Consider the following 14165-nt stretch of genomic DNA (forward strand, 5'->3'; position numbering starts at 1 on the left):
ATTTCTAGGTGAAGTCCATAGTAGCAACAAATAAAACACAACAAAAAAGATGAGGTCAGGAGGTCAGCTCCACAATGGTTTAGTGAACGTTAGAAAGCTGTTGAAAGACTCCTTGGTATTCTTACCTCCCCTCCCGTTTCACATTTCGACAACTACAATGTGTCTATTTTCTTACTAGATATCTAGATCTAGATATAGGCTAATATATGCGCTGAACACAAATTTTGACTTCATTTCCGTCACAAATTAATAGACTCCAGATCTAGTTTTAAAAATATTTGATAGGGTTTATTATGGACTTTATCATTCAAACTTTTAAGCCTAATTTCGTAGTAATTTCCATGCTTTGGACCAATCTGAAGTAAGAAAAAAATCGGGGGGAGGGGGGATATTTACTTTGCTGTTGTTTTTTATGCCAGGCCTACTCCTTTTCACTTGTTAATTGTATGATTTTGCTTTTCAGCTCAGCGAGTGTGTGAGACAGGGAGATATTTCACTGGAACTACTCCTCCCACTTTTAGTATTCGAGATTAAACATTATAACAATACCACATCAGTGACTTCTGTCGGTGGATCGTAGTGTAGACACCCTGAAATATGGGTCGAAAAATTTCTGAAATTGAGGTCCTTGATGCTGAAAAGAGGCGAGCACCAAGCAAACACTATGTGAGTATGATATTTAAGGACAAGCGAGCTAACCCAAAGTGGGCATTGCCCTACCTATTGGAGAAGTTTGGTTTCATTGGTGTGTGTATTATATTTGTCAGGTTTTATAGAGAAAACTCTCTTTGTAAGTATCTTTTATTCTTAAGGAAACTGAACAAGGGTCCAAAAACTTTACCGTTCCTTCGATTTTCTCAAAACAGCATTTTTTGGGATAGAAGCCCCCTTGTGCTTAAAAGCGACTATTTACTGTATTATTATTATAAATGTGTTCTTAAAGCACTTGTTGCTTACAATGATGTCACACCCCTTTCTACTTCTTTCACAACTCTTGACCATTATTATTTACTATAAAATTACTCTTGACGTCACTAATAATATCACCTCTTTCCCCTGCTATGGCATAGGGGGACTTAAGACCGCAAGTTAAGATGTAGATTCTATAGCAGCCCATTTGCAAAGGTTTGTCCAGTGAGTCGAGCGTGTTTGTTTCTCTTTTTTTTTTCCAGGTGTATGTCATTCTTGTGACCTGGGCAGATGGGTCGTCGCTGACAGTGTTTCGACGCTACAGCCGTTTCTTCGACCTTCAGGTAGAGTTTATTTTTTAGATTTAACACTTTTCCATCAGTTGGGTCTGAATAGGTTTTTCCCGATCTGTCAATTGGATTTTTTAAAGTGATACGTTGTTTTGCCTTTTACATGCGCCGACTGATGAATACACAAACTTTTAGAAGGCGCAATAATGCTCCGATTGATGGAAAAGTGTTAAAGCTTCTTCAGTACGTAAGTAAAGTCGAAATTGTCCAAGACGGCCACCAATTGTTGATGATAAAAGTGGTTGTCTTAGACAGATGGGTATCTAGGACAGTGTCATTATACTGTGAAATGGAGGAATCAGGTAGGTGCTAATCAAATTTTGATCATATATATATATGAAGTTATACCTGCATAATCTTTTCAGTACACTCCACAAAGAAATGTGTGTTTTTAAATGGACATAAAAGGAGTTCAGCCTTAAAAGTTAAAATTACCCAACTGGCAGGAAATGACAGTTTCTTTTTATTTTCTTATTTTGATTCACCATGATACCCCGTTTGAAGAAAAAACATCGGGGGGGGGGGGGGGGGGGCGGTCATTTGTACAACGGATTGTCTTTGACAGGTGGTCATTAGGGCAGGTTCGACTGTATTTACATTTCTTCTGGGTATACAATTTGGAGAGTACATCTCTGTAAAAAAGTATTTTATAAGCTTTTCATGTGATCAGAAAAATACTTGTAAAAGTAAAGAATAATGTGCCAACATCCGCCTTGTCTTCATTCGCGATCTTGATGATCACAGTGCTTTGTTTCCAGGTCCTGTGTGGCATAACTTTAACTTCAACTCCTCAGTGACCACCAGATCCGGTCAATCTCTTCTAAAGAAGTTGGGGAAGAAGGGGTTAAGGGTACTATACTTGTGGCGTCGATGGCCTAGTGGTTAGGCTAGCGGACTCGTAGTCGCGAGGTTGCAAGTTCGGGGGTTTGAGCTGTGGGCCCAACGTTGTGTCCTTGGAAAAGGCACTTTACACGAATTTTCCCCACTTCACCCAGGTTGGAATGGGTACCCAGCTATAGACAGCGAAAGATCTTGTCAGTATGTTAGTGTTTTAGCGCCTTTAAATGGCCACTTGCACTGTATACTTCCCAGGAAGTTGAGGTTGTTTCAGAATGCTCTCAGGTCTGCTGGGATAATAGAGTAGATTGTGAAGTGCTTAGAGCTTGCTGTTGAGTGGGGATTTGCACTATACAAATGCTATCTATAATTAATAATAATCTATATATGTCTGCCAAAACTTATGTTCATGTGTGCTTGCCTGTTTATAATTTTGTGTTTTCTGTCACTTCCAGACAAAACTCCTCGACTTGTTTCCAGTTGAAGGAGGAATCATTGACCCACAGAAACGAGTTATTCCATTCCTCCCAGGTATGAGAGCTGCAAGATTTATGAAAGACTAAATAAAACTTTATACCTTGAGCCTTGGCATTAATAAGGCTCGTCTTGTACATGAAATGTTTTCTTCATAAACTATGTTGTCTTAACAATTGTAGTGTCTGATAACGTTTGTCTCGAAGACAAAATAATGTATAGTAAAAAATAGTAACTTTACCATTATAATTTTTATTATTCGTAAGATAGAAAGAAACAATATTTTTCTGCTTGATTGGAATGTGATATATATTTGTTTGTTTGTGTTGGGTTGTGTGGCCTGGAGCTAAGTGTTTGGTCAATATGAGTGTCAATGAAATAGTTTACTGAAATAGTACCTTGATTGAGATGAAATTTTTATTGTTCCCTGAAAAGAATGTGAACTCGTCTTTTATTTCTGTTCATTTTTCATTGACATAGCATTTTTTTTTTTTGGTGGCATTTATTGTTGTTCTAAAATGGTCAATGGTATTGTGACAAACCATGTTTGAAACACCCTCAGTTTAGAAGTGCATTCCATAAATATATGAAGACTACAGGGGAAGAACGACTGAAGTCACAAACTGAAAATTGTGAGGGTGACAATTTTAAAAGCTTGTGGACCCATAACTTCATATTTGTTTGACTGGTGGTTTATTGTTAAGTGTTATTGAATGGAAAATCTAACAACAATAATCAACTAACAGTTGAACAGAAATACAGTTATGAGTCAACAAGTGTTCAAAATTGTCACCCTCACGATTTTCAGTTTGTGACTACAGTTGTTTTTCCCCTGTAGTCATCATATTGGTTTAATCAAAGGAAATGTGTGTGACCACTGTGGGGAACATGTACGCTGGAGCACTTACACTTGGGGAACATGGCTACCACCTAGTCCTTGAGCTGTGTATAAATATAGAGAAAATATCTCTGTGACAGTGTCATAGTTTGACCTGAGCACACTCCTGATTATTTTAGCGTATCAGAACATTTTCTAAATATAACTGTGGCCTCAGAAGTGAATAGAGTTTTTTTGTGGCTGGTCTTGGTGTTGAAGCATTATAATGACACTAAAACACATTTTCACCTGTGCATATACCAGTATAGCATGGAAAAGAGTTTGACTGTATTGGACTGACACAGTTACAAATTAACTCTTTGCTGTCATATTTTGGGGAAAATCCAAAGAAACTGGGTGGTAAACATCGTCAGTCAGCGAGATGAGGCGGTAAAGTGTTAAAGGGTGGGAGAGCATTTGTAAAAAGAAAAGAAATCCAAGACACATTTTATTTTCAGTGCATAAACTAATCCCATACAATTCCCTGCTGGTTTGCTGCTATATTTTTTTTAATGCAAAATTTTCCAAAGTATTATAAAAGATAACATTATGTTTATCACTTTATTTCAGGAAAAATATTTTTTGGGAGAAGCCATGTCAAGGATGTTGCTATGAAAAGGATGAAGGACATCAGTGAATACTGCAAGGTATGACTTTAGGGGTTTTTTTATGTTTAAAAGAATGTAATTTGTTATAGATCATTAAAAAGTGGCTCTTACATTATATTATATTTATATAGATCTAATGATATGACCACAGAATGTGTAGAAATAAAAGATGATTTATACACTTGATGCAATACTCTTACATTTAAACGAGACATAATATCCTGAGAAGAGTATGAATAGGAAAGCGGAGAATGTTACAAAAAAATGAGTGTTATGTATGTGTGTAACGACGTAAAATATGTTCTTTGTTTCTTGGTGTGTACTTCCTAAATAGTCAAAATAAAGCAACACTCGTCAAAAATTAAACTTAACTTGAGGATTTTCCATTGTTCTCTGTCCTTTCTGTTTTTGGTTTTTTTATAGTAGAGGGTTTAACGGCGCTCGCAACTCATAAGGTCATATGAGCGCCAAGGGGTGGGTGTCAACAGAGAAATCTTTACAGGGAATCAGACTTACTTTGCTCACCTTTCTAGCTTCAACAGCACAAGGTCTGCTTTGACTATCAAGGCACCCCAAAAATAGCAGGTCACAAGAGTGTGACAAACATACAAAAGAAGTAGAGGAAAATGACAATAGTAAGGATTAGAAAGAAGAAGCAGCAGTTCCCTGTTGTAGATCAGGCACAGTTGTGAGCGTGACAGAATCAGCCCATTTACAATTCTACTGTGCTTGAACGAGAAATGTCCCCCCTTTGGGAATGGCCTAAAGACACTACAGTCAGTGGCACTGCCCCAGGGGGGAGTCCTTTCTGTTCACATTGTTTCCTTCAGATGTCCACATTTCATGTTTCCTCAGAGTCTGATCAAACTACCGTCCCATATTTCGGAATGTGAAGATGTTTTGGAGTTCTTCGAAGTAGAGCCTGAGGATTTAGACCCTCCATCTGCTAACCCGGAGGATGGGTAAGTTTGGTTTTGTTTTTTATTCAGTTTTTGTGTATATCGCCCCCTATTTATTGCAGAAAACAAAATTCAAATGAATAGTCTATAAGTTATCTTTGTTTGCTTACTCTAGGGGTCCATAGCATGCAGGAACCTGCTGTCCGCATTGTTTCAGAGCGGATCTGTTCTGAGACCACATACCTCTAGCTTGAGCAGCCACTCAGTCCTTTCACCAAATATTCCTGTGTACCTCAGACTCTACTTGGGGAAAAAGTGGTTGATGAGTTGTGTCACTAGTGCTCTGAATCTGTCACACTATGTATCAAACATTTGTTACACCTCCTTCCAGCTTTCTTTGCTAAAAATATACCGTAACATGCCTTTTTGCTTCTCAAAACATGTGTAAGCTTTCCAGCTTTCTTTGATAAAGTTGTATCTTCTGTAAATTTCCCTCTGGGATAATAAAGTATTATCTTATCTTATCTTATCTTATCTTGTTTTGTTTCTCACGATTGCCAGCATATAATGTCTCTGTGATGGGTGTTTAGTTTTGTGACCACTGTCCAATGTTTAGTGGGACAGATCATCAGAGGATGGTCCTTCTCCTGATGCTACTACACTGCTAACTTCTTCACTTCTAATTTGATCAGGCCAACATTTTGTCAATATGCATCAACTCTCTTCAACTCCGGCAAGCTCACATCTCTCAAATGTCATCACTGCACAAACAATTGTGTTTTAGTTTCATCAAACTTGTGGTTCAAAGGTTTTCCTTCTGTCTATCTTGGTCTTTTAACTACAGCTGAACCTGTTCTAACAGCTACCTGTCCAAGACAATCGCCTCTACAAACATCCTCTTCCCCCTTGCGTCCTTTTGACATTATTATGACACTATGAGTCATCCAAGACGTCTACCGATCTAACACAGTCACTTGCTGGGACATTTCAGTAACCCACTTTCAGTAATTTTTAAGGACCCCCGGTCAAGTGTTAAGTTCCTGCGTGCTGTCGGCATCACTGACCATTTATGAAGCCACAGCGCCAGAAGAGAGAGAGAGAGAGAGAGAGAACACAATCACTTTACTTTTCTCCTTGACTGTGGGTGGTCAACCTAGACAAATTTGGCTGTTCTTTTCAGTTTGAACTGTGGGTGTCTTTCTCATATCCATGTTTCCTGTGGCACAACAAGTGTATTGGTATTTCTGTATTCTCTTCTTTCAAATTTGTAGTGGAATAATAATAATAATAATAATAAAGATCATTTCTATAGCGCCCACTCCCATGTAAACACAGCTCTAGGCACTTTACATAAATGCATGTACGAACAATATTCACGCTCGCGGCACACACACGCACATACACACTCATACACACTCATACACACACACAAACACACTCACACACACTCACGCACACATAACTCGCACACATGTGCACACTCATGTACGCTAAACACACACACACGCGCGCGCGCGCACACATAACTCGCACACATGTGCACACACATGTACGCTAAACACACACACGCGCGCGCGCGCACACACACACATCAACTTGCTTATCACACGCACACGCTTACACAAATGTAACAGATAAAGAGTGGGCTGACAGGATATGTACACACAGACAGGAGAGTATTGGAGACCTGATCGTATGTTTGTAGTGTTCAGGATTCCTCTTCTTCTTCTTGTTCTAGCCCGTGGTTTCAGCAACCATGGGGGCACCACTGCATCTGACAACCAGCTCTCGCCTTTTGTCTTTTAGGATTACAGCTCTTTAAATTAGTAGCGTATAATAATTGTTCCATGTTGTGTGTGTGTGTGCGTGTGCATACGCACCTTCAGCGCTCCTGTCGAGGTTCTTTTTGCTCAAGAGAGATGTTTCTGCTCCTGCTCAAAGTTCAACTCACACTTTGCTCATTCGTCTAAGTCTAATCTAGAGTTGCTCTGTGGGCTTTGTGAAACTCTTTTTGTTGTTCAACCTCTGTGAAAACTCATCGCAGCCTTGATGTGGCAGACTTCAGGGCTTATTCTGTGGCGTCGGTGGCCTAGTGGTTAGGCTCTCGGACTCGCAACCATAAGGTCGAGGGTTCGAATCCCGTCGAGGGCCCGACGTTGTGTCCTTGGGAAAGGCACTTTACACAAATTTTCCTCACTTCACCCAGGTGGGAATGGGTACTCGGCTATAGACAGCGAAAGATCTTGTCAGTTTGTTGGTGTTTGAGCGCTTAATCGGCTGCTTGCACTGTATGCTTCCCGGGAAGCTGAGAATGTTTCGGAGTGTTCTATGGTCTGCTGGGGTAATAATATAGTGTAAAGCGCATAGAGCCTGCTGCTGAGCGGGGATATGCGCTATACAAATGCTATTTATTATTATTATTATTATTATTATTATTATTATTCTAAAGTAATCGGAGAAGCTGTTGTTGTTTCCTTTATGTCATGTTTGGTCCCAAAAATAGATGCATGCTGTGAAAATATAAAAAGATAACGGTGCTAGGCAGGAATCCCATAAAATTTTATAAGCTTTTGGGGGTGGTTGGAGGACGCCACTAGTACTAGTAGGAGGTCCCTCTTCTTTACTTTCCCTCTGTTGTTTCTCTCTGTCTTACCTTTTCCCAGCCCTAAATTACCATTATTATTGTGTCGATATGCTTCTCTTTATTCAAACAAGCAGACATTATTCGCTCTTGTAGCAAGTGTCATCGAGGACAGAAAACTCACCTTGCTTGAAAGCCAACATAGCCCAACTTTCCATCAGTCAGTTACTGAGATATGCGGAGAGTGTTTCATATCTTGTAAGCCTTTCTCAGGTTCATAAAGCACTTTTTTTTTTCTTTCTGTGGTTTTAGATGCCATTTTATTCTTACTGTTCCTGCTTCTTTCATTTAAAATGACACTACAAGACTCCCAAAAACTTCTGTTTATTATATATGTAACGCATTGTCCTTGAGTGTTTCGATTGCTCCCGATATCTTCAACTGTTTTCTTTTTGTATTTAGTTTTGTTTTTGTTTTTGACGCCATTGCTGGAATATCATATATATAGCAATCTCTTCTCCAGTTTGAATAATAATGTGTATGGGAAATGTTCCTTTAAATTTTCTTGTCAAATTCAATGAATGATTTCCCATGTTTGTGTGTAAATTTCCCGACTGCTGAGATCTTGTACTACTCAGCCTAAATAGTTTGCTTTTATGGTGTAAGAAGAAAACTTGCTGATATAAGCAGCATATTTTAACCTTTTTGTTCTTCCTTGTTGCTTCTCGCTTCTTCAGGAAGAGAAAATTGTCCCTTAGTTTATCCCTTAATAGCCTCAGGTAAGCCTTGTAGCGTCGATTCCCTCTACATTGTGCATTTGAGCTTTTTTCATTACACTTAGCTCCTCTTTCTAAATGTCCATTTTTTGTGGTTCTGTATGGTTGCATTTCCATTTATCAAGTTTTCTCTTTCTTTGGTACCGGGTAGCATATTTTATCCGTATTTATTATTGTAGAGCTATATATATTTATTATGGCTTTTGGTTTTTCCTAGTGTTGAAGATTTTTACTTTGCAAGTTGTGTTAGATAATTAGATGAGTCAAAATTTTCCAACTCTTTTGGAATTTATAAAAGAACACTACCTCGTTGAAGCTGCGTCTATTAATTATAACATTTATAGAGGTGTGAAGACCCATCCTTACTTTGTGGGTAGTTGGAATGTGCCTGTTGTTTGACCTTTGACCTACTTTTTTTCTTTCCATCTGTTGTTTCTGTGTGAATGCCTTGCATTTTACCCGCACTAAATATTTCTTACGGTGTTGATGTGTTTCTTTCTACTCAAACAAACAAACGATAATTTTGTTTTAAAGTCTGCCCGTGCTTTCAAAAGCTTGTTGTAGTATTTCTGTTATCTTATGATTTAAGAGAGAAGCTTTTTACTTTGAGACGTGGGTGGTTTGCGGGTGCTCTGGTGTGGTTTGCTCCTTCTTTCTTATCAAACGTCTATCGTCCTGATCTCTCCTCCTTCTGTTTTATGTTTGTTACTCTCTTGCAACACTTCTAATCTTGGGCACTTATATGACCTTATTGTGTTGCAAGTGCCATAAAACTCTTACTAAAATTTACTTTGAGAGACCGTAGCCTGACTGAGACGTAGAGTCCAATAGCTTGTTGATTAGTTGTGGAATACTAACACTAATACAGTCGGACTGGCTCTAACTAAAAGCCACATGTGTGAGTGAGACAGTAGTCACCTGTACAAAAGGATATGGGGATTGTCTCTTATTTTTCTTTCTCTTGTCTCTTTTTTTTCTTTCTCGATTAATTTTTAAAAATATAATAACTCTGTGTAAGACGTCGACCTGTGTAAGACAACCACTCTTTACCTCTCTAAGACAACCACTCTTTACCTCTGTAAGACAACCACTCTTTACCTCTGTAAGACAACCACTCTTTACCTCTCTAAGACAACCACTCTTTACCTCTCTAAGACAACCACTCTTTACCTCTGTAAGACAACCACTCTTTACCTCTGTAAGACAACCACTCTTTACCTCTCTAAGACAACCAATCTTTACCTCGACAAAGGTTGATCATCTTAGACAATTTGACTATACTTGATCCATCAATATCTTTACAATGGCCAGTACATCTGCGGAGTAGAATATTAGAATAAGAGAAAAAGAAATAAGAATTTAGGTGACTTGTGACTTCTGCTGTAGCCTATAAACCAGTTATGTTGCGTAATTAATTAATTAATTATTAGCTGGTTCGTCAATATCTGGCGATGACCAATGCATCCGCAGAGGAGGATATTTTTCCAGTGAAGTAAAAAAAAAAAAAGAATTGAAGAATCAAAGGTTACGATGACTTGTTGCTTGTGCTGTGGCCAATGAGACCAATTGTGTTGTGTAGAAGAATGCGTTTAACCCTATCCGTACGTCCTAGGGTCATTTGTACCCCGGAGGTTGTATTCTTCACATTTTAGAATGCTTCTAGTAAGAAGATCTCTTTGAAACTTTCAGTATTTCTCAAAAATTCATTTTAACAGACTGCTATGCAAAGCGTATTGATCGGATTAACGAGTAAATTTCCTCTTTGGAAAGTGGTGGCACAGAGTTCCCCACGTCGTATGGATACGATAGTAAAACACGACGTACGGATAGGGTTAACAATGTTTAGGCGAGTATAAGTCTAGGAAACTTTGGCCTGTCCCTATTTGCTAGAGAATATTTCCTAGAAAGGCTACTGACGTATTGCATCTGACCCAGTTTTAAAAATATATATGAAGAACAATATTGTATATGTCTGGTTGGGTTTGGGGTTTGTTTGTTGTTGGGTTTTTTTGTTTCTATCTGGTAAATAATGGAAACTTTATCGTTGAACAGTTTATTTTATTGATTCAAATGAATTAATAACTATTTGTATAGAATTAAACTAAATTATGGCATGATCACAGATGATTTTCAGGCAAATTCGCTTTTTTCCCCTGTAATCACCTAACCCCAACATGGATACGGTAGTAAAACAAGACGTACGGATAGGGTTAATTGGTGGCACAGAGTTCCCCATGTCGTATGGATACGATAGTAAAACACGACGTACGGATAGGGTTAAGTGGTGGCACAGAGTTCCCCATGTCGTATGGATACGATAGTAAAACACGACGTACGGATAGGGTTAAGTGGTAGCACAGAGTTCCCCACGTCGTATGGATACGATAGTAAAACACGACGTACAGATAGGGTCAAGATAAAACTGCCAAGTGGCGATGTCAGCGGACGTCAATAGGGCGGGTGTGCGTTCATGACTGTAATAAGTCGATGTCTTTGTTGTGGTGGTGGATATAGTGAAGTGACTGTTGACCTCACATACTGTAACATGTGTGAGTGTGTTGACCTCACATACTGTAACATGTGTGAGTGTGTTGACCTCAGCTACTACAACACGTGTCCGTGTGTGTATGTGTGTGCGTGTGAGTGTGTTGACCTCACCTACTATAACTATAACATGTGTCTGTGTCCGTGTGTGTGTGTGTGTGTGTGTGTGTGTGTGTGTGTGTGTGTGTGTGTGTGTGTGTGTGTATGCGTTGACCGCACCTACAATAACATGTGTGTGTGTGTGTGTGTATGTGTGGTTGGGGGGAGGGGTTGTGTTCGTGTGTGTGTGTGTGTGTGTGTGGTTGGGGGGAGGGGTTGTGTTCGTGCCCCGCTTATCTTAGTTAACTCGTTCACACGCGTCAAGCAGGTCGAGTGATGAGCAGGGCTGGGCAATGACTCGCTTCAGCAAAGTCCAGATAATACATTAGTGCACCTCTTCAGCAAATAGTATGCTATGAACCGCTTCGGCAAATGGGTTAGAACCACTTCGACCAACGGGTTAGCATCACTTCAACAAATGGGTGCACCCCATAGCGTACTTTACTGTGCACCCACTTCGGCGTACGGGTCAGGAAAAGAGAGTTAAGAGTCTGAATTCGGATGATGTTTCATTAAGAATTATCCGGTTATCCTTATATATTATCCGGATTTTGCCTACCTCTAGTGGTGAGGCCAATGACATACTTTATTACACACTCACGATTTGTGCTGGTTTATCAAGTAACGTTTTTTACAACGTCATGAAAGTCAATGAGTGCAGAGTTTGTTTTTGTTTGTTTTTGTGGGGGGTTTTCCTCCTGCACGTTTGATTTTTTTACAAATGTTTTTGCATGCTGTTTTGAGTAGGTTGGACGTTCAGACGAGTGGCTGAACGATGGCGTTGGGAGTCCTAATTTTCCTGCTTTTCCTTTTCCTTTTCCTGTTCCTGCTTTTCCTGTTCCTGCTTTTCCTGTTCCTGCTTTTCCTGTTCCTGCTTTTCCTGTTCCTGCTTTTCCTGTTCCTGCTTTTCCTGTTCCTGCTTTTCCTGTTCCTGCTTTTCCTGTTCCTGCTTTTCCTTTTCCTTTTCCTGCTTTTCCTTTTCCTTTTCCTGCTTTTCCTGCTCCTGTTCCTGCTTTTCCTGCTTTTCCTTTTCCTGCTTTTCCTGTTCCTGCTTTTCCTTTTCCTTTTCCTGCTTTTCCTGTTCCTGCTTTTCCTGTTCCTGCTTTTCCTTTTCCTCCTTTTCCTTTTCCTCCTTTTCCTTTTCCTGCTTTTCCTTTTCCTTTTCCTTTTCCTACTTTTCCTTTTCTTCCTTTTCCTTTTCCTGCTTTTCCTTTTCCTCCTTTTCCTTTTCCTTTTCCTTTTCCTTTTCCTGCTTTTCCTTTTCCTGTTCCTGCTTTTCCTTTTCCTTTTCCTTTTCCTGCTTTTCCTTTTCCTTTTCCTTTTCCTACTTTTCCTTTTCCTCCTTTTCCTTTTCCTACTTTTCCTTTTCCTTTTCCTTTTCCTACTTTTCCTTTTCTTCCTTTTCCTTTTCCTTTTCCTGCTTTTCCTTTTCCTGCTTTTCCTTTTCCTTTTCCTTTTCCTACTTTTCCTTTTCCTTTTCTTCCTTTTCCTTTTCCTTTTCCTGCTTTTCCTGTTCCTGCTTTTCCTTTTCCTCCTTTTCCTTTTCCTCCTTTTCCTACTTTTCCTTTTCCTACTTTTCCTTTTCCTACTTTTCCTTTTCCTACCCTACATCAAACATCTATCGTCCTTATCTCTCCTCCTTCACTTTTTTGTATGCTACTCTCTTGTAACACGTCTATTACTCGGCACTTACATGACCTTATGCAGTTGCGAGAGCCGTAAAACCTCTACTAAAAAAAAAAACCTCTTACTAAAACTAAATTAAGACTACTCTAACCAAAAGCACACAAAAAAACAACCACAAAAACTGAACTTTGACAATAGCAGACAGACGTCATAACACGGATGTCGCCTCACGAATAACCAAATAAGATAAGAAAATACTTTATTATCCCAAATGGAAATTTTTCTTGGCTGTACAGAACCGTAAAAACACATGGAGGTATGCATGAAAAAATTTAAATTATATATTAACTCTCATTAAAATTCAATATGAAAAGAGAAGTAAAGCTGACAAAATGTACATTCACATCAGATGCATCATTCAACCACATGCAGGAATAAATTTAATTACAAGACCTTTGGAGTTATATTTAGATACATACTCTTTAGAGCAACACAAAATATGTGTCCGAACAGTGATCAACCATAATCACAAGCACTTTGACCTACATAAGATCAACCCGTCGTGCTTTCAGGCTGACTAAAAAATAAAGAAAGAAACAAAGACTCAATTAATCTTTTACAGCAATATTATGTATATTTTTATACATATTATTTGTCTTTATATGACAGTGAAACTCGACGTTTGTCTGATTCTTCTTCTTTAGTGCACCATTTAATCGTGCAGACTTGTAGATTTTGTGTCTCATTCAGTGCATGTAGCCGTAGCTGCCTGTCTTACCTTTTACCCAACTCTAAATGAATTGTTTGTGTCGATGTGCTTCTCTTTACTGAAACGTACGAACAAAACAAAAAACACATTTAAAACCCCCAAGCAATAACATTTATTCATTGTCACCCAAGAAGGACAAGCTCTTTTCTCCTCGACAATAGGTGGCCTTCCTGGACAACTGCGACTGTATCTGGTTGTTGTTGTTGGTGTTGTTGTTTTTTGGGGGGGTTGTATTTTTTTTTGTAAGTGTTTTACGGCGCTTGAAACTGCATGGGGTCATATAAGCGCGCGAACGCACCAAACATATAATTTTTCAGTTGGTAGGACATTTTAAATTTTGCCCGGGTTGCGGCCGAAGCCTACTCTTTTCGATTTTAGACCACAAAGGGATCTTTAACGTGCGCAACTTGCGCTCGGGACCTCCGAGATTTTTCGCCCTTGTCCGAGAAGGCTAGATGTAGATCTTTCCTACCTGAAGATCTGAGATGTGGCAGAAAGACGGCAGTAAGGAGCCAAGGAGTAGCAGTAGAAAGGCTGCACAAAGAGTCAAGTGCCCAGAGGGGGGGGCGAAGGAGTAGAGGGGGTGGGGGCAGAAAGTGGAGACGAAAGCTGACAACAGAACATTGCCGGAGAGCAGGAAAGGAGGTGGAAGGAGACCGTTTTAGAGCAGAAAATGTTTCAGTCGCTACCCGGATTCGAACCTTATCCTCAAGGCCACGAGAACTCCCACTTTATCTGTAGACTGTCACTTGAGGCTAAAACGTCATCGGTCTCAGTAGCTCTGTATAAAGGTTCCTGTTTTTCTTTTCTATCCAT

At 39.4% G+C, this 14165-nt stretch overlaps 1 protein-coding gene across 2 annotated transcripts in view; it reads left to right on the top strand.

Annotated features, from left to right (window-relative positions):
• LOC101859409 (SH3 and PX domain-containing protein 2A) overlaps nucleotides 1-14165 on the top strand; it is a 47920-nt gene that overhangs the window by 803 nt on the left and 32952 nt on the right. The window contains exons 2-7 of one of the 2 annotated variants that reach the window (XM_013082776.2): nucleotides 464-666; nucleotides 1173-1253; nucleotides 2552-2627; nucleotides 4018-4094; nucleotides 4911-5017; nucleotides 8273-8314. In XM_013082776.2, coding sequence (XP_012938230.1) covers nucleotides 598-666; nucleotides 1173-1253; nucleotides 2552-2627; nucleotides 4018-4094; nucleotides 4911-5017; nucleotides 8273-8314 — 452 coding nt within the window. In that variant the 5' untranslated portion in view covers nucleotides 464-597. The remainder of the gene's footprint in view (nucleotides 1-463; nucleotides 667-1172; nucleotides 1254-2551; nucleotides 2628-4017; nucleotides 4095-4910; nucleotides 5018-8272; nucleotides 8315-14165) is intronic. The other variant, XM_005098786.3, reaches the window with a different exon arrangement.

This window comes from Aplysia californica, unplaced genomic scaffold, assembly GCF_000002075.1.
Source record: "Aplysia californica isolate F4 #8 unplaced genomic scaffold, AplCal3.0 scaffold00193, whole genome shotgun sequence".
Classification (NCBI taxonomy): Eukaryota; Metazoa; Mollusca; class Gastropoda; order Aplysiida; family Aplysiidae; genus Aplysia; species Aplysia californica.